Here is a 27,812-nt window from a genome sequence, read left to right on the forward strand (position 1 = left end):
AAAATTTACTAATATATAAAACAAATGTTTGTTATAGTACATTGGTTAAATGACTATTGTCCAGTTTTATTTTCTTCAGATGTATCCTTGTCCTTGTTGAAAGCATCATTTATGTAATATACAGTAGAAGGAGTGTCTTTGCTGCCCAGATCGTCTCTGAAATTAAATGCATGTATAAGGTATAGATTGGTTCAGAGAAAAAATCGTTTAAATGCTTTTTTTCTATTGCCAACTCTGATGGCCCCTATAAGAGGCTACGCGGAACCAATTCTACAACAATGTGAATAGCCTTTACAAGAATGCTACAGAATCCATCAGGTGGAAGTGATTCATGAGAAAAAAAATCACATTAAGGTTTTTCTATTTTAGCTCTGGTGGCCCGTAAAAGGTGTCATGCAGAACTATTTGAATAAATGTGACAGAAGGCCTTACAGCAATCCTACAGATCAAGTTTGGTGATGAAACATAGAGTGATACATGAAAAGAAGTTTGTGTTCCTTTTTTAGCTATGACGACCTCTAAAATGGACCAAGTAATATTATTGAATAATTTTGAGAAAGATCTGTGAAAAGATACTACAGATCAAGGTTGGCGAATATCCATCAAGTGTTTATGAGAATAAGTTGACTGTTTAAATGTATTTTCTTAACTACTGCGGCCACTAAATGAGGTAACGCGAAACTTTAGAGAGGTGAATGTTAGGATACTACAAATGTAATTCTGACGAGAAGCTGTTTAGTACGGAATCCTGTTTCCGCCATCGACTTTTCGCCTAGACAGAAACGCGAAAACTTGAAATTAAGCATCTAATTTATACTTTTCGTGCTATAAATTTACCGCGAAAAGTCGAAATCTTTAAGTTTTTGACCCGACAATTGTCGTGCAAACGTCAACTTTTCGACCTAGAATCAAGCGCGAAAAGTAGAAATTAAGAGAGCTAATTTCAACTTCTCGTGGTAAGATATTTCCTCGAAAAGTTGAAAAGTCGAAGTTTGTAACGCGACAATTGTCGTGCAAATTTCAACTTATCGACTGAATTTGTAGGGCGAAAAGTATAAATTAAAGTCTTAACTTCTACTTTTCGTGCCAGTTCTTTGGCCGATAATTTCGCGATATTATCGCTTAAATTTCGACTTTTCGTTGTAGGACTAATTTGAGTGAGCATAACCCTACATCGGTAAGAGGTGTCTTGGTAAAAAACTGTATACTATCACCGTTTTTCGAAATGTCGTTGGAAGAAGACATTCGGCATTATTTTATGCAGAATCATACATACAGGGAAATATTGGTACTTTTACACCTGGAAAAGAATGTCAGTATCAGGTAAGCTTCATAATATGAAATTAGGCGCTGCCTATCTGACGGGAAAACCTAGTCATACGGATTCTTTATTCTTTCTGCATAAAGTGTTCCTTCTGATATTTTCAGTTTTGACTGTAAGCCTAGTGGTTTTGCTCTTGTTATATTACATAATATATTTTAAACTGTTCAGTATACCCCCTTCGGTACATACCTACACTCGGTGCCATGCGCCCTTTAACGATCATGCCTTTGCTCTCAGTTTGTTTCTCTAATACAAATTTCTGAATCCAGGAATGCACAGTTTCTTTTCAGTTCATTTCTTACAAATAGTTTTTAAAAAAGACCAAAATAAAAACACAAAACCGCTAATCGCTCTCAGGCAATAAACATCACAAACTGTATGTTATCTTTACATTTCTTTGACTATCAAATACTATATGATAGACCCACAGAATATTTCTGCTTCAACATAATTAATGGTCTCAGATTTGCCTGTCGTGATATGTCTAAAAAAATACTCTAAAATGTGACTTATTATTTATCACACGATAAAGTCTGTAAGTTCTTGATGAAGTCAGCTGCTGAAAGTACAAATGTACTTTGATACGGTCGCCAGGAAGGAAAGCAGCATTTTAAATATGATACGACGCACAACAATGGCATCATATGGACTTGTAATAGCTTAAATGTAAAGGCAAGTCATCTACAAACATATCCATATATGGTATAGGTAGGTACCTGGGGTGTAGAGACTCGAAGAAGGGTCAAAATCTAACATAGTGTCATTGTCAACTGAAATTCCGTATAAATTACAATAATAATAATAATAAAAATAGGACAGGTATCAGAAAATGACGAAACTTGTTATATGCGGTAGGGTGCTGGCCAAGACTAAGCTGCCCTGACCCGTGAAGCTCTGAGAATTGCTCCAATGGTGTCATTGGACTGAGTAAAGGTAGTGCTTGGGCTTTCAGGACTTCATTGACTGCTCTAACAAGTCAATATTTTGAGAATTTTACCTGAATTTGACCTATGACCTTGACCCCTAGTTGACCGGATACGAGCCGGACGTGGCCACTTTTCTCTAGGTATTGGCTTGCCCTTTGCAACAAAGTATCATGTATTAAAGTCAGACATCAGGTTATGAAGATATAGCTCCTCAGACAAGGACCACCCCTGTATTTAATATATGAAGTATGTATATTTTCACGAAAAATGATACATTTTGAGACGGTCCTCCGACGAAACCGTCGGTGGTAAAATTATACAAATTACGTATCCGTTTAGACAATGTTAAAATTATATTTATAAAAGTAATACCATTTAAATATCTTGTGTTTGGAACATTCTACAATTTTTTAAAGTTAATGAAAAAAACGGACATTTTACGTACGGAAATACAGCTTTTATCCTAAATTACGTACAGACGGATGAACAGATGTTGTCTTTTTTGTCACAGACATTCAGATTTTGTCATTTTCTTTCAAAACAAGTTTTTATTTGCAGTTATTTACCCAAAATAAATCTGTTATAAGCACTTTTTCCTTATTTTACTGGTAATGTTTTAAGCAAAAAATGGCAAACCCGACAGCGTGCCCATCGGGGAAGAACATTTGTTTTTAATATTCGATTTGACAATACTACTTCTTAAAAGAAATTTCAGTTTGATACCTTACTTTTACCGCTTTTAATGATAAATTGAAATTGATGAATTGTTAAAAAAAATGCCACAAAGATTAGGCGTTTTCTTTAGTGAACACCGCTATTTATTCAAGTGAACACCAGTTGACGCACGACAATGCGATACGACATCGCGACAATGTCGTTTGTCGTATCGCATTTTCGCGCGTCGTATCATATTGTTGTGATGTCGTATTGCATTGTCGTGTTTTGTATTACGATGTCGCATCGTGCTATTGACGACAATGCGACACGACATCGCGACAATGTCGTTTGAGAATGTACGAAAACGTTTATGGGCCTCGCAATGTCGTGTAAGATAACGCAGATATCGACATATTTTCGCGAGAAATCAACATATTATCATAACAAGTCGTTATATTTTATTGACATATTGCATTCATTTTTTCAATGTTTAATCATTTTTTCTCGAGATCCGCGTAAGCTGTAATGATACCTCGACATATTATGTCGATATAAACCATCCATTTCTTGATTTTCTAACGCAAGTTCTCGACTTTACCCGACTATATGTATACAAAGTCACTTCAATGACAGTGAGCAGGGATGTAGGAAAGGTGTGTTTGGTTATGATTCAGTATGTATGCGTGGATCAGGGGACTCGTCAAGCAGATTATACGAATACACAATGAACATAAACATAAAATAAAAACGTGTAGTATCTCTAGACAAAAATTTGGATTCACAGTATAGGCAGTTTACGAGTATTTAGGCACCAAATTTTCACTCGGCGGATCATTTGCCTTTCTATAAAGAGACTCGGCAGAGCTGCTTGTAATAGCAAGACTAAAAATTTATTTCTGGTTTACTGCAATTTGTAAGTGCCTTAATGCTACTCGTTGACAGGTAGTATGAAGCAGAGAATAACTGCATACACAGTTTGGTTTGTCTGTGAACAAATAACATATCACTAGCACATAACACATTTTTATCAACCTTTTCTGAGTGCATGTTCTTTCAAAAAAAGCAACAACTAACAAATTAAATAGATAAAGAAAATTAGAAAAAATAAGTCTCACAGTAAAATATCCACAGTTTTACTTTCACAACAGACGTCCGTCAGGTGTTGTGAAAGTGAGACAATTCTTTGATTTTTTTTCTATTTTTATGGATTTCATAAATGAACACCAAGACACTTTTATATTAAATAACAAAAATGTTTTTCATAAAGTAGATCTAGGTTAAACATGGATTTCGTAATAAAAAGTAAATATTCAAATTTTTAAAAAAAAATACAATGATTATGTTTCATGAATGTATTTTATTTAGTTTAAAGAACGTTCGAAAATAACAACACTTTCTTAAACTAAAAATATAAACAAGTTTTAATATTTTTATGAAGTACATCTAGAATACAGTCGAATTTCTTTAAAAAGATGATTAAGGGAAATAAATAAATAAAATGTTGAGTATTAAGACTGCTTGGGTTTCCTAAATATCTGTTGCATTGCATTTGGCGGACCAATGTGTTTGTAACACTATCTGCTCTCTATGTCATCTCACATGGATTAGGAACTTACATACTATAAGTGGTCAGCTTGAATAGTGTATACTTTTCCATCGATAATTTCTACATGTTTTATTCATGACAGGAAATATGGAACTTGTTTCTTTTTTGTGTACATTCATATATCTTTTGTGTGTTGTCAGAATTTAAAGGAATTATGGTAACGTTACTGTTGTTTTTAGGAACCGCTTTTTTAACACATCCCGCTCCCAGAAATTGCAAACTAAGTGCTGATTTATAGTTGTAAAAGTACAGTCTAACCTGCCGTACGGTCACTTTATATTGGCGGTAAGCCAGGCTTCTAGGAACAGGGTCAGTGCAACAATTCCCGAAATAATTTCCAAAATTGCGTTTATTCTACTGATTGAACTTCCAGCTAGTTGATTTGTCTTACTAGCATGGTATTGGAAATGTCCACCCAATATGAAAATACTTCGTACGGGCCTGTAAACCCAAATTCCATATTTCTAAAGAGAGCAAATACTATATATTACGAGAACTCACTTTAGTAAATCAAGAAAGGGTCGTTTCATATCGTCATTATATGTCGAAATATTTTTATAGTTTACGCGGATCACGAGAAAAAGTGGTTAAACATTGGAAAAATGAATGCAATATGTAAATAAAATATATCGACTTGTTGTGATAATATGTTGATTTCTCGCGATATTATGTCGATATTTGCGTTATCTAAAGCGACATTGCAAGGTCCAAAAACGTTTCCGTAAGAATGTCATGTGTCGTATCGCATTGTCGTGCGTCGCTAAAATGCAAGACACGATGCGCTACAATGCGATACGAAGCGCGACAATGCGATACGACGGACAACAACGTGACGCGGTACTGCGACATATCGTGCCAAAATTGCCAACTCAACGCACGACACTGCGAAGCGACATCGCGACATTTTGACGAATGTCATATTGCATTGTCTCGCGTCGTATCTCATTGTTGTGTGTCGTATCGCATTGTCCCGTGTTGTATCGCATTGTCGTGATGTGGTATCGCAATGTCGTGCATCGCCTTTGAGGGGCGAGGGACAACATTTCACATGGCACTAACAGGATTCCGTAGCTAACTGATAGCAAACAAGACTCACACACCAAGCTTAAAAGCCCACATGTCCATCAGCCGTGCATGCCATGATATTTAATTAGTTTAAAAAGATAAATGCTGTCGGGTGCAAACAATTCAACACCATTGAATTATTTGAATAAAATTGATATCGAATTCATGTAAACAGTAGTACAGTAGTAGATATGAGGAATGCATTTTTTATATTAAGAAATAGTAATGTTTTATAGATCTATCTACTAGTATATAAAAAAGAAGAAAGAAAAAAGAAAACAATGTGCACAAAGTAAATGTACATTGTTTCATTTCAGAGACGTATAGATCATATATTTATATGTCTGTGATTGTTTCAATACCTTCATGTATTTTACAGATTCATAACACATGATTTAAAACTGTGATAATATATATTCCGAAATTATTTTTTTTAATTTAAACTTTTATTATTTTAACGCTTAGATTAGAAATGTAACACACATAATTATTTGAAAAATCCTCTTATTTTGTGACATATACATCACATAAAATTACAAGTTAGGGAACTTCATTAGAATATGTACTTGAGTAATAACCTCTAATAAGGTGTGAATTACATAATACCATGAAAAGTAAGTTCTAAGTCCACCAAACTCTGATGCAATATATAATGACCTCTATAGGGCTAGCAGATGACTCTAATATAAATGACATTATCATTACTGGTGACTTCAACTACAATGTCCTCAACTCATCTTCGAATCGCAAAATTCTTTCTATTACAGAGCAGTTCAACCTTCAACAGGTGATTGATGAACCTACACATTTTACCGAAGTATCAGTGTCTGTACTTGATCTTATAATGGTCTCCAATACTAAAAATATTCTACTTTCTGGTGTTGGCGATCATTTTCTTGAACAAGACCAGCGCTATCATTGTCCTGTTTATGGAGTACTTAAATTCAAAAAACCAAAGCAAAAATGCTTTGATCGACAAATCTGGAAATATGATCAGGGTAATTATGACCAATTACGCTCTGACATCTCCAACTTCAACTGGACTACTTGTGTTGACGTAGACATCGACAAATATGCTTCAAATGTTTCCTCCATAATTCTATCACTAGCAAAACAAAATATACCTACTAGCAAAATTACAGTGAGACCAAATGACCAGCCATGGATTACCAACACCATCAAGAGGAACATATGCAGTCGAAAAAGGGCATATCGAAAGGCAAAGAAGACACAGTCAGTATACCAATGGCAAAAATTTAGAACTCTTCGAAACAGGACCAATCTTCTTATTCGCGAATCCAAAAATGAATATTTTTCTAAACTCGCAGTTAAGCTTAAAGATGGATCCTTTTCCTCAAAGGACTGGTGGAAGACTCTAAAATCATTTATATCTACACAATCAAGTAATACAATACCTCCCTTACAACATCCAATTACCCAACAGCCTACTTTCTCTGACACTGATAAGGCGAATCTTCTGAATGACTATTTTCAAAAGCAGACCTTCATTGAAGATGACAACCGTGAAGTACCCGATCTCGGCCCTCCTATGTCTCAGTCTCTTCTCTCTGAAATATCTCTTAACCCAGGTGAAATAAAGGAAGTGTTGAAGTCTCTAAATGTCGACAAGGCTGCAGGACCAGATGGCATTAATAATCGAATTCTTCATGAAGCATCTTATGAGCTTTCACGTCCTCTTTGTGATCTTTTCAATGCATCTTTACAAAGTAGCAAAGTCCCAAATACATGGAAAGAAGCTCATGTCTGTGCTGTTTACAAAAAAGGTGATGCTTCACTACCGAGTAACTACCGTCCTATTTCTCTTTTGAATACTATCGAAAAGGTTTTTGAACGTCTTATCTTTAAATATATTTTCAATCATTTGAGAGATATTCAATACCTCACACCTGCCCAGTCTGGTTTTATACCGGGTGACTCCACTGTGAATCAATTAACCTACATATATAACACATTTTCTAAAGCACTGGATGATGGACTTGAAGTACGTACTGTATTTTTTGACATAAGTAAAGCCTTTGACAAAGTATGGCATAAGGGCCTTCTATCAAAACTCGTACACGCAGGTATAAGTGGCTCTCTTCTCTCCTGGATATCGGATTATCTTTCAAACCGACGTCAACGCGTTGTTCTTCCTGGCACTTTATCTTCTTGGATGTCTGTGGGAGCAGGTGTTCCTCAAGTATCCATCTTGGGTCCTCTTCTCTTTCTCGTGTTTATAAATGATATTGTTGTTGAGATTGATTCATCAGTTAACTTATTTGCTGACGATACTAGTCTGTATATTGTCGTTGATAAACCAAATGTTGCTGCCAATCTTCTTCAAAGTGACATTCACAAAATTTCATCCTGGGCGGAAAAATGGTTAGTAACATTCAACCCTTCCAAATCGGAGTCTGTCCTTATCTCCCGTAAAATCAGCCAACAACAACACCCTGCCCTGTTTATGTATGGTCAGCAGATTCTCGAGGTACCTGAACATAAACATCTTGGTATCTTCCTTTCAAATGATTGCAGTTGGCATTCTCATATCGACTACATCACGAGTAAGGCATGGAAGAGAGTCAATATTATGCGTAAACTAAAGTTCTCTCTTGATCGTAGATCACTCGAGGTCATATATACCTCTTTTATAAGACCAATTCTTGAATATGCTGATGTTGTCTGGAGTAATTGTACTCTATATGAAATGGACCAACTTGACAAAATTCAGAACGAATGCGCCCGCATCTCGACTGGAGCTACAAAACTTGTCTCTTTAGAAAACTTAAAGAACGAAACAAAATGGGAATCCCTTGCAGAAAGAAGGTATAAGCATAAACTAATTCTCTTCTATAAAATGGTTAATAATCAGACACCCGACTACCTCTCTTCTCTTGTTCCCCACTCAAATGAGCCTCGATATAACCTTAGAAACTCGGAAGATGTCCGCGGAGTTCAAGCTCGCACCACATTTTATTTTAATTCATTTTTACCTTCGGTAATTCGGGACTGGAATTTACTGCCTCTAAATGTTCAACAATCTGCATCACTTTCTTCATTTAAAAATTACCTGAACAAAGACAAAAACAAAGTCCCATCCTACTACTATGTAGGTACTAGAAGATTACAGGTCCTTCACACACGTCTTCGTACAAAATGTAGTTCTCTCAACTATCATCTGTTTCTGAAAAACGTATCCCCTACACCTTTGTGCAACTGTGGTGAAATTGAGACAAACTTTCACTTTTTCTTCGACTGCAGGTTTTATAATGACATTCGTACGATTCTGCTTGGCAGTCTTCAAAATCTTAATATTAACCTGGATACACTATTATTTGGGGACCCAGCTCTTTCAGATCAAGATAATTCTCTCATTTTTACATTAGTACAATCTTATATATCAAGCAGCAAGAGATTTCTCAACTGATTCAAACATATCCAACTCACCGGAAATGAGGCATTGCTTTTCCCTTCCTCTTTTCTTCCTTTCTTTCCTTTCCACTTTCAGTCAAAGAATTTCTTTCGTTAGAGTTTTGGTCTTTTTCATTTTTTTTTTCAATCAGATATTCCATATTTCGTTAATCTTAAAGCTCAGGGCAGTAGAAATAATAAAGTACAAATATACCAGACATAGGAGAAGAACTCTATAAGACATTGTCTTTCGTTCTAATCCTGTCCATACAAATGTAATATATGCTTATGTAACTATATGTACATATATATGGAATAAATATGTTTAAACTAAGTAAGTTTGATGAACCGGCAGTATAAATTAAGTTTTATTTAATGTATTACAGTCTTAGAAGTCTTGAGAAAATTCTTCGTAGCCTTGGTTTGAGAAGAAGGAGAACTTTGGTTGTGCCCAGAGTTCAGGCAGCATTAATGGTATATACTTTTATCTGTTTTCTGTGTTTTGTTTAAAAAAGATGATCTTGACATGCTTGAAGGCTTTGAAACCTATATAGCTAATGGCTACTTGTTGACTCTGCTATTTTTGAGCCGCAGTGAAATTGCCAGCTATTAATTATCCAATATGTGAAAACATCAGATTCTGGTCCTATCCTTCGGTGTACTATTTGTCTAAAAAAAAATTGATAGCCATTTTTTATACCACTTGTACCAAAGTACCAAATGCATAATAGTAACTTTCAACAAAGGATGGTAACCATTATCACATACTAGTCAGACAAAATTCACAAGAAATAGTCATGTGATTGCTAAATAAATTTACTCACAAACTAGTTCAGAAACACTTTTAGAGAAATGTGTGCCTGATGGAAATACCTTATTTTACAATAACACACATCACAGGAAAATGGGCAATTTTGAGCCTTGTCCAAGATCTGTCTGAAGTTGTGAAAGCTGACCATACCCATATTATACATGTATTTCTTTTTGTTCTTTACTTTTTTTTTATTCAAAACCAATTTATATTTTTCTTGTCATTGCATAATAATCTCTGTACATGTACAGATATGGTAAATGGACTGATATATTTTAGCCACTTAATGACTCAACTTGTAAACAAACATATAAAATGGACGCTTGCAGTGGTTTGGTTGATTACTGGATCTGTGCCACATGAGACTGGCCAAATAAGCACTGCTGGCTTGATGCATACTTGTAGGTACTTGTCTATGATTCATTATGGAAGTGCATATCAAGACTGATAACTCAACAGCAATTAGGAATGAGTACTAAGCTAATAGGTAGACCTTTTGCCTTCCCAACAATGTTAATGTTTATCATGGAACTTTTTTCAGTCATCAAGAATAATGTATGTTGACTGTTTAAACCTACCAAGTTTGAAGCAAGGATAGTGGAATTTTAAATTGTTTTTATAATTTCTAGAGAATCGAGTCGTGGTGGAGGCTAATGCGGCAAATGGGAATAGGCTACTGGATTGACTATTTCAAAGATCTGGATGACAATGGGGTATTGTCCACTGAAAGTCCAGTTCATGTGTGAGTATTTTCTCAACCATAGTATAATGCACAAAGTGTATAAATAATTATTGACAAATATGCAGGTAAGAAACCTCAACAAGAAGATGTACAGATATTTTCGCAAATAGTGTAAAAAGTAACTTATTTAAGCTCTACTTAGATGATAGTGTGTGGGAGTTACTTATATAATAATAGTGTGAAGAATTTCCAATGAAATCGGATTTTCTCATTGTTTCTTGATTTCAAGGGCAGATAACTCAAAAGCAAGGATGGCGACCTATATTTTTTATTTCATTTTCTCTCTGTGTGGGAAATTTTTCACACTATTACATGTATTATATAGGGATCTCCCAGACTTTTTTTTGTGTGTGTTTTTTATAAATTTTTGTGTACACGTGTGTACTTTGTGACGTTACTTGGCAACGCCACATTTTCATTGTCTGCCGTAACGATTTTACATGAAACCGGTTGTTAGACGAAATACATATTAAAAACGCATTTGATGTTTTTTTTTTTATCATTTTTAGCTCGACTATTCTAAGAATAGGGAAGCTATTCTACTCGCCCCGGCGTCGGCGTGAGCGTTAGCGTGAGCGTCACACAAATGTTAAAGTTTGCGTACCACCCCAAATATTTTCAAAGTCCATTGAGATATTGCTTTCATATTTTGCATACTTGTTTTCCATCATGACCCCATTCTGTAAACAGGAGCAGACAACTCTATCAAGTATTTTGACTGAATTATGGCCCCTTTTCGACTTAGAATATGCTTATTGTAATGTTGAAGTTTTACTCATAGCTTATATTATACTATCAAGCACTGAGAATAGTCGAGCGCGCTGTCAACTGACAGCTCTTGTTTATATATATACACACACATGTTCAAAAATATTTGAACTGATTGTATAAATTAATACAATTAATGGGTGTTTTAGCTCACCTGTCACACTGTGACAAGGTAAGCCTTTGTGATCACATTTTGTCGTTCCTCCGTCCGTGTGTGCGTCCGTGCGTAAACAATCGATGTCTGCGCTGTAGTGGCCACAATTCTTCTTCAATTTTCACCAAACCTGGTCAGAAGTTGTGTCTGGATGATATCTAGGTCAAGTTCGAATATGGGTCAGATGGGGTAAAAAAAGCTAGGTCACACGGTCACGAAGTACATTGAAAATTAGCTTTTTAATGCTGTAGCGGCTACAACTTTGATTAGATTTTCAACAAACCTGGTCAGAAGTTGCTTCTAGGTGTGTTCTAGGTCTTTGTTTAAATATTTGTCATGTCTTGTCAAAAACTAGGTCATGGAGTCACTTAATACATTAAAAAAAAGCCTTTAAACACTCTAGCAGCTACAATTTTCATTGGAATTTCACCAAACCTGCTCATAAATTGCTTCTAGATGATCTCTAGGTAAAGTTCGAATATGGGTCATGTTTGGTCTAAAACTAGGTCACAGGTTTACTATGTACATTATAAAATAGCCTGTGAACGCTCTAGCGGCTACAATTTTCGATGGATTTTCACCAAACTTGGTTAAATGCGACATCTAGGTGATACGTAGATCGATCAAGTGTCAAAAAATCGGACACATGGTTACTTAGTACATTGAAAAAATGAAACAGTCTACTTCAACAGGTGAGCGACCTTAAGATCATCTATGATGACCCTCTTGTTTGTTACCCATTTTTTTCAGGGAGTGTCTGAGGTTTTGTTTTACGAAGTTGCTTCAGAAAGAACTTGATGAATTGAGAGAACAGTGGAATTTGCATCGTGTTAGAACTTCGTCAAGTTTTGCTGGAAAGCCAGACCTGCTCTATCACCACCCAGAACTTTTTGGTTAGTTGTTCAGTTCCTTCGTTCCTACATGAACAGATTGAAACATAAAGAAGCAGTACTGTACATACTTAATTATAATTAGCAGATTTTTTTTACCATATCTCAACTTCACTGTCCAATAATCATAGTAATTATTGCTTTATTTTTTTAAGATCTAATAGGACATAGTTCATTACTTTTAATATATCGCTAGTTAAGTTGTCTTAGGGATAAATTTAACCTGGAATATACATGTCTGATGATGGTGGACAATTGAACCAAGTTATGTCATAATTTATGACAGTCTAGACAAGTTCTGTTTAATGCAAAATTGACCTATAACCTCTATATGTGCATTTGAAGTATGGACCTAGGACTTAAGCAAGACACATGGTCTCATTTCGGTGAGCATTTGTGCCAAGTAATTGCAAAGTCCTTAATTGCGTAAGAGATACAGTTTTTACAAAGTGATCTGGGCACACACTGTTAGCAAGCTTCTGAAGGTCTTTATATTGTGTCACTGTGCAACAAGTATTGATGGCAATTTTGCCACTCATTCAAGGTTGTTTTTTTATTTTTAAGGTGCAAGAGACTACAAATTTCCAGTAGAGTTTGAGGATATTGATGCTCTAGAAAGATTCACTGTTAGGACACCACAGTATGGTTGTCTTGATGCGTATGTTGAAGAATTTCAAATCCTTCTTGAAAGGAATGGAAAGGAAATGCCAGAAACCTGTCATGAAGCTATAACCCTTTATTTATGGTTAATACAACAAATCTGAAATTGTAATCTTTGTCCTGCAAGCATGGCTTGAGTTTGAGGAGGATATGTAGCAAAGATCAAGAGCTAAGTAAAGCAAACTTTATAGCTCATGTAAAGAGCAACAACATTGTCATACATTTTAGATACTAGTAGCATAAATATTGGAAATGTAATTGCTAGAAATATACCAGATCACTCTTTTTTTCTTTGGAAAATCAATGTAAATGTTGGATTGCATTCACAGGCTCACTGCATGCCATCGCAAAGTTATGACAATTCCAACTTCAGTAATATCCCAGGAAATTTTCTGTCTGACCAAAGTATAGTTACACAGTTAAATGACCTAATAGCTAAACTAGTAACTAGCCTTAGAATGCAGTCGGACATAGATGTTGCATACAACCAATGGTGTGATATTGGTAAGTCAGAGATGTATGAGAAAATACCTTTTATAACCATTTGTAGTAATAACATTTTATCTTGTTCCAAATATAGAACGTTTAAACCTTGGTGGAATGATAAATCGTCTGATCTGTGGCGAAATGTTCATACAGCAGAAAGAAATTGGTTAAATTGTTCTTCCAAATCTTTGAAAAATGATTTAAGCATGTATATGTTAATGTTAAAGAACAATTTGATAGAGAGGTACAACGTTCTATAAGGTTTTATTGGTATAAAACACAAAATAATATTTTATCTGATCTACATTGTGATAGTAACCAGTTTTGGAAAACAATGGGCAAAACAGGTATTGCAAATGAAAAAAGTAAGACTATACCTATGCAGGTAGCTCATATTGTAACTGACAATGTTTTAGATACTGATATGTGTTTTAGAAGTAAAGAAAGCAGAACAGCGTCTGGTTTTGATATGTTACCATGAGAGGTTTTAAAGAATGATACTTCAATTTTTATTTTGCATAGTCTTTTCAATATATGTTTTAAAACTGGTCAGGTTCTAGCACTCTGGTCAAAAACTATTATAAACCCAATACCAAAGTCATCTTCTAATGATCCTAGAAACCCTATGTCATATAGAGGTATATCATTGGTCTGTTCTATTAGATATACATACCTTGGTTTAACCTTAACTGAACATCTTGATTTAAACATTACAGCCAAGATGGTCGCTCAGAGTGCTGGCCGTGCCCTGGGACTACTCATTGCCAAATACAAAAGCTTTGTTGGGTTACCTTATGATGTTTATACAAAATTGTATTATTCAAATGTGGTACCAATTATACGCTATGGAGCCGCTGTTTGGGGTGCAAGAAGATTTTCCTGTATCAATGCAATACACCACAGGGCTATGAGATTTTTCCTAGGCACCGGCAAATATACACCCAATGCTGCTATACAAGGTGACATGGGTTGGCAACCTATTATTGTTGAGCAATGGAAAAATATATGTTATCACTGGAACCATTGTTTACATTAACATGATTATAGAATTAACAGTAAGATTTTTCAATGGTGTTTAAGAAAAGGTAATCAAAGGTGTATTCTAAAAAGTCACAAAGGTAAATAACGACATAGAATTTTGGTAATATCTTTGATAAACTTGTCACTGTTGTCTACATGATGATGCACTGTAAAATGTTGCATGTAAAGTAGTCACAAGGCTTAAAATGAACATTCTGACCATGTTTCGTGAAACTCTGATAAAAAATGTGGCCTTTAAAATGGTTGCAAGGTTTTCCTCAAATTTGACATAGTGACCTAATTTTTGACCCCAGTTGACCCATATATAAACTGAACTGGATCTACATATCATCAAGAGAAACATTATGACCAAGATTCATGAAAATCCACTGAAAATTATAGCCTAATCCTACTTGACACAGATTCAAACTTGACCTAGGTATCATTAAGCTAAACATTCTGACAAAGTTTCATGAAGATCCATTGAAAAAACATAGCCTCTAGATTGGTCACAGTGTTTTCCTACTTGGTTACGTAGGTATTGACCCCACTTGACCTAGATTCAAACTCGACCTAGATATCGAGATAAACATTCGGACCTAATTACCCTTGAAAAATGTGGCATTTGCAGTGAGTGATCACAAGCAGAAGTTTATGCATGCATGGCCAACGGATAATCACAAAAGCTCAACCTGCCACTTTGCAACAGGTGAGCTAATACTAGGTAAGTACATGTAGGTCATGGTAAAGATTATTCAAGGTAATTACTGAAAAAATCATGCAGGTGTTCCGGATCTGTGATCTTGTTAAAAAACAAGAGCTGTCTGATGACAGCGCGCTCGACTATTCGAAGAATAGATTGAAGAATGGGGTCAAAATGTTTCCACAGATATTCAGACAAAAGAAATAAATAGATTAGACAAACAATGTTCATGTATTTCTTTGATTTCGATAAGTCTTGCACTAAATGGCAATGTAAGAACTAATTTCAAAGTCCAAAAAGGGCCATAATTCAGTCAAAATAGTTATGTACTCTTGCCTACAGATAGAAATCATAATGATAAACAAGTGTTTAAAGTTAAAAAAAAACATATGTCAAATAGTTTTGACAAAACGTGGACTTGTATGAAAACAGAACCAATTTCAAAGTCCAAATAATGCCATAATTCAGCCAAAACAGATGACAGAGTAATGTACTCTTTCCTACAGATAGAGACTATTATACTGAACAAGTGATAAAAGTTTCAAAGCCATATGTCAAACACTTCACAAAAAATATGAACTGGTACGGAAAACTTAACCAAGACTTCTAAGTCAAAAGGGGCCATAATTCAGCAAAAATCCTTGATGGAGTTATGTACTATTGCCTATACCTGGATATGGTGATGGTAAACAGGTGTTGAAAGTTTCAAAGCTTTATCTCAAAAGACTTTGTCAAAATACAAACTGGTACGAAAAACTAAACCAAGAATTCTAAGTTGAAAGGGGCCATAATTCAGCCAAAATCCTTGATGGAGTTATGTGCTCTTGCCTATAACTGGCCATGGTGATAGTAAACAAGTGTTGAAAGTTTCAAAGCTTTATCTCAAAAGACTTTCTCAAAATGTGGACTGGTACGAAAAACTTAACCAAGGTGTGACGCCGACGCCGTGGTGAGTAGGATAGCTCTACTTATTCTTCGAATAGTCGAGCTAAAAGGTGGGTCAGTTACACAAGAGTAAGACTATTCACGATGATTAACCCTCCCTTTTCATACTATCGGCTGATGGGCATAATTTGAGCTTTTTCATAGGCGACGTCGCTTATCAGATATCCATGCTTTTCACCTTGTAGCTGGAGACAATTGCTCCAATGTGTTACAAAAAACATTTAAAGAAACACTGTCTTTTTTAGTTTTATTGCAAAGGATATGCCTTATCCTTATATGATCAAAATTTTAACTATACGAGTCAAAAGTTCAAACGCCCATATGTACATAAGTATCGATATTTCATTTAATATTATACAAAATACACTGAAATTTAACATGAGTATCACATAAATATCCTGTAACAGAATAAAAAACAAAAACTTATCAAATACCACAGTAGACTGCGATAAAATGCATTAATTGATTGAAGGGGGCATTTTTAAAGTTTGCAGGATAGGTCAGAAGCGCGTAACGGTAACATGAACGGTCAGCGATACCAAAAGGACATCTTGTGTGCTGTGGTGGTACCTTACATCAACGCACATCCGGCGTACAATCTCATTTTCCAACAGGACAACGCACGTCCGCACGTGGCTCGTATAAATATGGCATACCTGCAGCAGAACGGCGTCAACATTCTTGATTGGCCTGCGTTATCTTCCGACATGTCGCCAATTGAGCACTTGTGGGACGCGCTCGACAAGGCGATCCGCCAGCGTCACAGACAGCCTAGAAACCTACAGGAACTAACCAATGCGATTATCCAGGAGTGGCGTAACATTCCAATTAACTGTGTGCGTCGTTTGATCGCATCAACGCGAAGAAGATGTTTAGCTGTGGTGAATGCTGCTGGTGGCCACACCCGCTATTGACTGATCCTGCGAACTTTAAAAATGCACCATTCAATCAATTAATACATTTTATTGTTATGTACTATGTTTTTCTGTTAAGTTAATTAAATAAAATATCAAAAATTATGTACATATGGGCGTTGGAACTTTTGACTAGTATATAATTTTACTCGCCCTTCAGGGAGCATCAAAATCAAGAGCAACATTTAGTATGAAAATTATTTTTCCAAAATAGGCCTACACAACATTTATACTGAAATAAATGAGTAACCGACAGCTTAAGTATGAAACACTTAGGGCTGTTCCAGGAAAAAAGGCATGGAGTGTGTGTGGGGAGGGGGGGGGGGGGGGGTGCAGAATGCCATTCTAAACAAGAGCTCCGCCAAGCGGGGCAATATACACCCGAAGGGTTATATCAGAGGAGGATGGGAGTAAAATTTAAAGAACTTAACTGTTGAAGCCCAAAGGACAGGAAGAACAAAAAGAAGAAATTCAAAAAAAAAATTCTAAGTCAACAGCAAAAACTATAAGTCCACAAAAAATCCTTACCAGGTATAGATATGTCAAAATGCACCTAAAAATTGGAGATACCATCCATGTTGTACCACAGAAAGGTGGTCTCGGTTTTTCCCTATGACCAATAATAGAATAGTTACACAATAAGCTATTTATAGTAACATAAAAGGGAAGTAATTCAACAAAAGGGTCATGATGACCCTGAATCGCTCACCTGAGTAATATGAGCCACATGTTTCAAATGGCAAACTGACTCTAAAATATTATAAAGTAGGTCACATTCATGGTCACTGAAAGTCAGTTTTAAGATTGGTGTGCAAAACTGTACATGTCATCCAAATTTCATGCCTGTATCTTAAAAAACAAGAAAGAAGGTCAAGGTCACAGTCAAGTGACTCCTAATTGCTTAGGGTCATCAGGTAATTATAATTAAACAGTCTAGGAAATATAATCTGATAATATTCGAAGTATTTATTCCTATATAACTCATATAACAAATGAACCCCAGGGCGGGGCCTCTTTCCATCCCAGGGTCATAATTTGAACAACATTGTTACAGATCCACTAGGCAATGCTACACACCAAATATCAAAGGCCTTGAACTTTCAGACACGAAGATTTTTAATTTTTTTCCTATATAAGTCTATGTAAAAATTGGGACCCCCGGGGCGGGGCCTCTTTTCACCCCAGGGGCATAATTTTAACAATCTTGGTAGAGGAGCACAAGGCAATGCTTGATATCAAATATCAAAGGCCTAGGTCTTGCGGTATCAGACAAGAAGATTTTCCTATACAAGTCTATGTAAAACTTGGGACCCCCGGGGCGGGGCCTCTATTCACCCCAGGGGCACAATTTGAACAATTTTCATAGAGGACCATTAGATAATGTCACATATCAAATATCAAGACTCTATGCCCTCCCCGGTAAATTAGTCCTACAACGAAAAGTCGAAATTTAAGCGATAATATCGTGAAATTATCGGCCAAAGAACCGGCACGAAAAGTAGAAGTTAAGACTTTAATTTATACTTTTCGCCCTACAAATTCAGTCGATAAGTTGAAATTTGCACGACAATTGTCGCGTTACAAACTTCGACTTTTCAACTTTTCGAGGAAATATCTTACCACGAGAAGTTGAAATTAGCTCTCTTAATTTCTACTTTTCGCGCTTGATTCTAGGTCGAAAAGTTGACGTTTGCACGACAATTGTCGGGTCAAAAACTTCAAGATTTCGACTTTTCGCGGTAAATTTATAGCACGAAAAGTATAAATTAGATGCTTAATTTCAAGTTTTCGCGTTTCTGTCTAGGCGAAAAGTCGATGGCGGAAACAGGATTCCGTAGTTTAGGTAAAAATGTTGACGCAGGACGACGGATGCAGAAAACAGGAATATGGACGCCTGGCCCCTGTAATAATAGCTCACTCTACATGCATTTACTGACTGTTTCAGACATTGTAAGGGTTATAACTTAAAGTTTATAAAGGTATGATTCAAAATTAACATAAACATTATTTCACAGCTGACATATACTTAAACATGCAATCAGTAATATATCATTCTTTCTGGTTTTATTTCGTGCTCATACTTAAGACCATCATGCCTTGCATTTCATAAATGGTTTCCAATATGAGCTGCACCATGAGAAGACAAACATAGTGCGTTTGCGACCAGCATGGATCCTAACCAACCTGCGCATCCGCGCAGTCTGGTTAGGGTCCATGCTGTTCGCTAACAGTTTCTCTATTTGCAATAGGCTTTGAAAGCGAACAGCATGGATCCTGACCAGACTGCGCCGATGCGCAGGCTGGTTTTGATCCATGCTGGCCACAAAGCCACTATGTTGGTTTTCTCATGGTGCGGCTCAAATAGTTTCTAATATCATCATCATTTACATACTTTACATACATAATTTATAAAAGAAAGAAAAATGGGCATTTCCGTTAACAGTACGACATGTCATTTTGAAGATGTCGAGTAATATAATTTAATAATGACTCACCAAGTTGAACCAGAATTTGATGAAAAAATAGTTTTATTTAAAGTCCATACACTTTTATGTAAATTAACATACTTTCCGAATTTGACAGCGTCGAGTACAGTTTCCGGTAGTATTCTTCCATTAGTCTCTGGTAGAACCAGTGACAACAGACCGGCTAGGACAGAAAGGCTACCAAGTACGATCGGCGGCAACACCTTACCAAAACGTCCATGTATATACTTTTCCTGCAGTCAAACGATATTAGTTTTGAAAATGGAGGTACAGAGCTGTTGAACCCAAGCACACAGTAAGACGTGAATATCACCTGATGATTGTTTCACTGAGTGAAATATTAAACAAGATTTTGGTTATCATTGCAGTGAACGATCGTTTAAAGTTTGAACAAAACTGTCATGAGCATTACGCTTAAAACATACTTTTTGTAAACTTTGCACGATTCTCACATTCCATTGTCGTACATTTTGTGAAATATATTCTAAATAATTTATGAATGACATAAGTGCACACAAATGAGGGCTACAGATGTATGTATCTGCATAAACAGATGTCTTATTATCGCACTATGCGTCTCTTATTAATTTAGAACAATTAGCAGGACATGTTAGGAAATGGCACATGAAAGTGTGATGTAATTGAACAGGATGAATAATAAAAACAAATACTTCTGAGTCGTAAATGTAGATAAGGTAACGCAACGCCAACTAAATTACAATTAATGTAAGGAAGTGTCGCGATTAAGTGTACTTATCGTAGAGACACGACAGGAAAATGAATGGGGAATAATGGCAGATGGATGGTTTCTGCCACTGGCACCAGACCAAAAATAAAAAAAAGAACACTGTACATGTTATATCCTACATTTAGGTATACTATAAAAACCATGGTCATGAATGGGAAAACGTACTAACCCATTTTAATCACGCATTTATCACCTAAAGCGCACATTTTGGTAAATGGGTACTTTGCATAATGGAAAAGTGGTAATTTATCTTCCATCATGCACCAGTCACATTGTCTCAATATTTCATATCAAAGAGATACGCTTTAGTCAATGTTACAGAAAAAAAATGGATTTAAGTGATTATAACATTTATTCTAGGTTATATACCGCACTATTAGATCTACTTACCAAATCAGCAATATAGGGAGAAACCATACTACCAACGAATGCAATCATTGTGCTGGATCCCATCCCCGAGTTACGAACTTTGGTCGGAAACAGTTCTTCTGCGCACCATAAATAGATAATACCATGTGCTGCTGCAACCCCTAGCTTTCCAATGTTCGTCAAAACCACCGTGATCCAATACAGAGCTAAAATGTAAAATATGGCCAGACCATCCTATTTTTTTATTCATAAAGCATTTATTCTTATCCAGTTGCACAGAGAAAATTACAATAATAAAAGTTAATACAAAACATGAATGCAGAAAATTTGTTTTAAGAAAAAAGACTAACTCTTTTATAAAAAAGTCCTATTTTCTCTAACGAATAAGCAAATTACTGTGTATAGACTTTGGCTGCACCAATGTGAACCAAAGGTCCGTCCAGGTTAGCCCTGGTTCACTACAATGCAGAAATGGATTATTTATACATTATCTTCGTGCAATCGATCATATGCTACAAGAACTCATAAAGACCACACCGAGACAGTTTGATTGCTTTGCAGGAGTTTAAGTCATATAGCGCGACTTTCCAGACTAAATACCGGAGGAAGATCCCAGGTGAACCCTCCAGATATTATTTCTGTCAGTGACAGGCAACTAGGTAACCACCAAGCTTTCGCAAGCCATCTGGATTGCTTTCTTCCATCTGCATTGCTTTCTTACACGACACATTTTAAACAAGAGGGTCATGATGACCCTGAATCGTTCACCTGAGTAATATGAGCCACATGTTTCAAATGACAAACTGATGCTAAAATATTAGAAAGTAAGTCAGTAGGTCTCATTCATGGTCAATGAAAGACAGTTTTAAGATTGGTGTGCAAAACAGTACATGTCATCCAAATTTCAAGGCTGTATCATAAAAAACAAGAAAGTAGGTCAGTAGGTTAAGGTCACAGTCAAGTGATCCCTAATCGCTTGGGTCATCAGGTAATTATAATTAAACAGTCTAGGAAATATGACCTGATAATTTTTGAAGTATTTTTTTTTATATAACTCATAATTATAACAAATGACTCCCAGGGCGGGGCCTTTTTTCACCCCAGGGGCATAATTTGAAAACAAGAAAGTAGGTCAGTAGGTCATGATTAAGACTTTTCAAGATGAGTATTTAAATCTATATCAAACATTATACATGTGGTCCAAATTTCTTTGCTGTAACTTCAAAAACAAGAAAGTAGGTCAGTAGGTCACGATTTAAAGTATTAAGAAAGTAGGTCAGTAGGTCACATTCATGGTCACTGAAAGTCAGTGTTAAGATCGGTGTGCAAAACTGTTTATGCAAAACTGCAATTTAGATCGTTTATAATACATGTAATATATTTTGTTATCACTTTAACAGCAGAATGAATTAAAACTGGACACTTACATTTATCAGCGTACCACATTGTGAAAATGGTCGAAAGACAAGCGACACCACAAAGAATCATTGTGCTAGCGTGGAGAACTTTCCGCCCTAATTTGTTGAGTGTAAAAAAGCACACGGTGTAAGCAATTAGCTCCATACTACTGGTAATTGCGAAGTTTACGTATACATCACCTTTCAAGTTGCCGATATTCAAGGTAAGGCCAAAGTTTACCATTGTGACAACACACCTAGTTAATGTAGTGATACAAAATTGTACTCATATTTCCAAAGGTATGTTATAATTGCATGTTACCACAACGGAATTACACAGAAAGAATACTCGCAATGCACATTTCACAAAAAAACGTATGAAAACGTTTTTACTTATTACGTAAAATAATCATTATTTAGCGAACACATTGAAATAGATGCTAGAAATTGAATCACAGTTCGGGGGTAATTTATGCGGCCCCAGAAGCTAGGTCGGTACGGGACTGTAAAAGCTATTTCGAGTGGCAAGGTTCGAAACCTGATATTGAGTTTTTTCACCCTGCGAGAAGTGACCGTCGCTGAAATAAGTTACACAAACTTTACAGATGGTGTAAATGCAACAAACAAAATTTTTAAAAAAGGCTTTTTTTTTAATCTTTAAAATTAAAGATAAATGAGCACGGTCTATTTTAAAATGTATATGTTACCAGTTGAGGTGCATAATGAGAGTTCGTATCAACAACGTCGGTATGGTAAGCATTTTAAGTACACTTTCTGTTCCCATAGTATCCTGTGCATCTTTTCTCGAATTATTCTCAGGTAAATTCTCATTTGATGTTGTCCACTTCTGAATAATCTTTTTTTGCATCGTTATGGCGCCCCTTCGATTTCAGCCACCGGGGTGACTCTGGTATGATACTGTAACATACACATATGGTTGTAAAAAACCGATATCACCAAGTTATTTTGTAAAAACACTGAAACTGCTAGTTACATTTATTAATATTTATTAATACGATGCATTGGCACATATATGTATTAGTTTGCATACACTATCAACATTAAAATAACGATAAATAAGACAAGAACTACTCAGTGCGCCGTCAAATTGTTGTTGGATTTAACGTCACACCAACACAATTATAGGTCTTATAGCGACTGACTTTCCAGCTTTTCGTGGTGAAAGAAGAACCGCGGTGCCCCTCCGGGCATTATTTCAACACAGGTACCTAGGTAGAACCACAGACCTTCCGCAAGCCAGCTGGATGACTTCCTCACATGAAGAATTCTACGCATCAAGCAAGGCTCGTACCCACATCGTTTAGGGGCAAGTAAAACAGTATTAAACACACTGAAGATGAAGCTGAATGTTCAAAATAAAAGTGTTATATAATATTTGTACATAGTTGTATCATGAAACCGACTTACAACAAACAGGCAAAAAGTAGCACTGTAGGGCTTGTCATAGCAAGCAGTAGCTTGTTCCAAAGGCGAACATAAAAGGCAAAGAAACACAGCAGATAAAGTCCAATACACCACAAAACTTCAATAGCGAACCCGGCTGCAACGCGTTGTGCTGGATCTACAAGTTCCATCACTAAAACGGGAAATAGAAACACTGAAATTTTGCTTTGAAACTTATATCCAAAAGTGTAGCATTAATACTAAAAAATGTAATATTAGAAGATGCATTTTGAGTGTTACTTACCTATAACAAATGTTGTTACATACATTCCTACGCTGGAGAAGCCAACGACGAACCGAATAGAGACAAATAAGATATAGCCTGAAACAAAAGCCGAGCCAAACGCACTTCCTATGTGCAAAAAGACACACATCATCAATACTTTCTTACGTCCGAATCTGAAATATTAGAAATGCAAATGAATTAGTCCTTAGCAGGAGTTGACTAAAACCTAAAGATCTTCTGACATATTTTCCATTTTACAGATAATACAACGTAACTATTATAAAAGAACTTTGAAATGACATAAACAATAACAACACGACCGGTACCATTGCAGAACATCAACGATAATTGAAATTAAGGAAGCTATTTTTCGCAAAGAAATCATCTGAATTTGACAATATAGAAAACCTTATGTATAATAGATCAATTAAATGCACATTTGCAATTTTCTTGTCAAACAGACAAGCATGATAGAAATGCATGGCCACATTTTGAATTTCTTTCTAATCTTATATGCAAGCGTTTCTAATCAAAAGCATGCGCTAATGCACTTTCTACATTTTACACACTAAATTCTACTTAATAATACAGCTTCTACATTTGGTTTGATGTAATAAGAAAAACTTCGAAGTACAAGAACTAATATTCTTTTCATTAGCATAATTAAATTGATAAAAATATAGACATGCTTACATGTCTGAAAATATTCCTGTTGCTATGGCACCAGTCAGAACTCCACTCATGTATATCATGTTAGCGTTAGCTCTAGCAATCTCCCGCTCACACACTAAATTTTCCTGAAAACAAAAGTAATGTTTGTTTGATGACATATATGGAAATGAGATAAAAGGAATACTAGTATAACTATATAAAGCTTTCTTTTAATGCTGGCTCGTCACGGCGACAAAGTATTACGATAGGATTTTACTATGAAAACTAGCTAAAACTGAACATCTCCAATTCCTGGCTCCAGACTTTTTCCTTCAATTACAAAGAGCAAGCCAGCAACCTAAAACAAAATGTCGGTTCGTTTATGAAAAGTGACCAATCGAAAGCTGGTTTACAAAAGCCATAGTGTCCTACTAGGCCGCGGCCATCTTTAATGAACAAAAAGAGCTCAATGACACGCAAAGGACCAATCTATCGCAAGTAGAATATTGCATCAATCGCAGAAAGGAGCTTAACAGTTAGGGAAACTTTGGGTAACTGAGCCAGTTGAGCTCTTAGAAGCACGCGTATTTGAAACGAATTCCATTAGGATATCTTAACCGTTGTGACTGAAAATATTCCAGGGACTGGATATATGTTTATATTCATTTTTAGGCGGAATGATTCAGGTTGCTTCTTTGGTGGTAATAATGAGTGGTGACAAAATTTGCATCGGGACTATGTGAACACCTCTAATATTGAGGTAGTATTATTAACGTCCATAAACCATTTTTCAATGGCATATCACTTTGGGCTCCGTCCCTGCCCTTTCATAACAAGAGCTAAGCGAGCCACTTTCTAGCTTTTTTAAAAGCTATACTTGTTTATTGTCTCGGACACCAACATAACCCAAGGGCTTCTTCAGACGTTAATACGCAAAACAAACGTGTTTTGTCGCTATTCTTGCATAAATATCACGACACAAATATTAAAAGTGTTGTTTTATAGGTGATGACTTTACGATTCCGGTATAAATTTTATTTACCATTCTGTTGTTCGTGGAAATGTTCAACATGTTTTTAACATCCATAGCTGGGACGCACAAATCAACAACACTACCAAATATGTATACGTGAAATGAATTTAAATTTCATGCAACCTGGATATTTTTATTGAATGCTGTTAATTATAAGGATTCTAAAAGGAATTGGATATAGGGCGTTGGAAATATTCCAATAAGAGTACTAAAATACAAATTCTCTTTGAACCATGCTCTTAGAATCATAAATCATCGTTTCAAGTGATGCTTATATTTCATTGATGGTGTTTGGAAGCTGATTTTCAATGATAAAACAAAGGCTTGTTTACTCATTCATCGAGAATTAGAGCATATGGATCTGGAATACTTTTTGAGGAATTACAAAACATGACAAGTTTCAGTACACTCGCATGTATGAATCGCTCCCGATAAAATTAACTTGAAATTTCCCGTGCTACTTCCTATTTAGAGAGAAAACTCCAATGGCGACGAGAAATTACAATGGAGGACAACCGTTGGAAGTATAAATTTACCATTTATTTGGATTTGGGGCAAAGCAGACAAAAGAAGCGTTTAAATTTTCTAGGGTGACAGTTTAATTCATCAAATCATCTTTACTTTGCCAATAAGTGTCGTGATTTTGTCACATCACATCGAGGGCGCGGACGGTAGCATGCATTTCCACTTTCGTCAGTGAAACAGGCTCAAACAAACCGATCCTGCAACATTTTACTTTTCTGTCGTGTTGGGCGACCTGTTGAGTTTCAACTTTTTCTAATCTTGTAAGTCATATTTGGCTTAAACATTTTACACATATTTTGTTATTGTATTTGTTATTACCTTTGTTATGAAGGTTTCATCAAAGGCAAAGTTATCGTAAACCCATTTGTTACATTTTATTGTGCTTGTATTTATGGGCCTGTTCAGGGAATTGTACGTTGTATTTTGGTTTGTCTCAAACATTTCACACTCTGCATAATCGAACATGTCATCATCACCTTTGACCAATGGAATTGATCTGTTGGTGATTATCTCGTGCCAATGTCCTTGAACTTTGTAGGTATCGTTATCAATTTCCGGAATGCTGCATCTGTAATTTCAAAATTTCTAAAATTATGTTACATATTTATACGCTCTTGGACCAAAACCAAATTTTATCTGTAATGGTCTTGTTGTATTAGCAATAAATTTCACTAGCCGATTCAAACTTTCAATAATTTAGTTATAACTTTTCATTACATAGCTGGCACATTTGATCGGTCTTATGTCTGAGTCAACTGTAAACGACTTATTTGTATTTCTTTTTTTAGCAGCATTTGTATGCTTAAGTACTTAAGGTTTACGTACAAACAAAAATTAGTTGATATCATTATTCGAAATTTATATGCTGAAACACAGATCCCGGTTAATTTAATAGATTGCAGGAATATGGCCAATCAGGGTGTTAAGATAAAATATAGACAAACGAAAATGTAATAATTCATAAATGTCATAATCAGTAACTGCATATTAACAGTGACGTTTTAAAATTATACATTAACGCCCTGCATTTTCTCCTTTATACATAATGATGACATGACAGTATCAATTCGTTGTTGATTTGATTTACGGTGTACGGCTCTTGCTTCTTTTGGTGAGCAGAATGCTTTCATGGTTCATTTTTCTATGCATGTTGGGAAATGTTTTACTATGATATGTACTAGTAGAGCTAATACTTAAGTCAGCGAGATGTACCTTCCTGTTACATGTTCGAATCACAAAAAGGCAGTGCTAAAATCGTTTATAACAATGATGGAACCTGTACTTAAAAAAAAGAACTTTATCCATATCGTGGCATCGTCTAATCTAGTCATACAGTAATATAGATGAGCTTACAGAGAGAAGAAATAACAAAGTTGAAAATCCTTTCGAATATTAAACCAAACAATGTTGTGATCTGATGGTTTACCTGTGTTTGGGTATGAATAATGTGAACACGGTAGAGAACATCTGCATTCCTGAAAACATCGCCGGTAAACAAACCAAGGCATACACAAGTTTCTGGCACTTTTCAAATTCGCATGACAAACGAGTTATTTTGTCAGTTTTCATTTTGATTTTAGAAACTATTTTATCGGTGCAACTATTTATTTCTAATATATCAATTCCATTTATTTCCTCAAACACAGAAATAGCGCTTTCAAATTTGATCAAATATTTTACATAACCATAACGAAAATGTCACATTGCACAACTGTCTTGATTAATTTACGCACATACAAAGCACAAAGGTAGCATGGTATAGAGTAAAACATGTAAACTTAAAAGATTGTTAACAGAAGAGTACATGAATATAATACTAAAGCTGACATCT

At 35.7% G+C, this 27,812-nt stretch overlaps 2 protein-coding genes across 2 annotated transcripts; one reads left to right on the top strand and one right to left on the bottom strand.

Moving 5' to 3' along the window:
* Nucleotides 1–27: 27 nt before the first annotated feature.
* Nucleotides 28–27,717, bottom strand: LOC123553033 (organic cation transporter protein-like). The gene is made up of 8 exons (XM_053542305.1): nucleotides 27,408–27,717; nucleotides 26,300–26,549; nucleotides 24,466–24,569; nucleotides 22,790–22,963; nucleotides 22,113–22,339; nucleotides 20,707–20,891; nucleotides 19,650–19,801; nucleotides 28–156 (listed from the first exon to the last, which is right to left on the bottom strand). The coding sequence occupies exons 1-8, from the start codon at nucleotides 27,548–27,550 to the stop codon at nucleotides 54–56; spliced, it is 1,338 nt and encodes a 445-aa protein (XP_053398280.1). The 5' UTR covers nucleotides 27,551–27,717; the 3' UTR covers nucleotides 28–53.
* LOC128556489 (uncharacterized) lies at nucleotides 1,163–13,461 on the top strand. The gene is made up of 5 exons (XM_053541807.1): nucleotides 1,163–1,323; nucleotides 9,376–9,463; nucleotides 10,430–10,542; nucleotides 12,215–12,357; nucleotides 12,919–13,461. Exons 1-5 carry the CDS (start codon nucleotides 1,226–1,228, stop codon nucleotides 13,116–13,118), a joined length of 642 nt encoding a protein of 213 aa, XP_053397782.1. The 5' UTR covers nucleotides 1,163–1,225; the 3' UTR covers nucleotides 13,119–13,461.
* Nucleotides 27,718–27,812: the final 95 nt, after the last annotated feature.

This window comes from Mercenaria mercenaria, chromosome 4 (genome assembly GCF_021730395.1).
Source record: "Mercenaria mercenaria strain notata chromosome 4, MADL_Memer_1, whole genome shotgun sequence".
In the NCBI taxonomy this organism is placed as follows: Eukaryota; Metazoa; Mollusca; class Bivalvia; order Venerida; family Veneridae; genus Mercenaria; species Mercenaria mercenaria.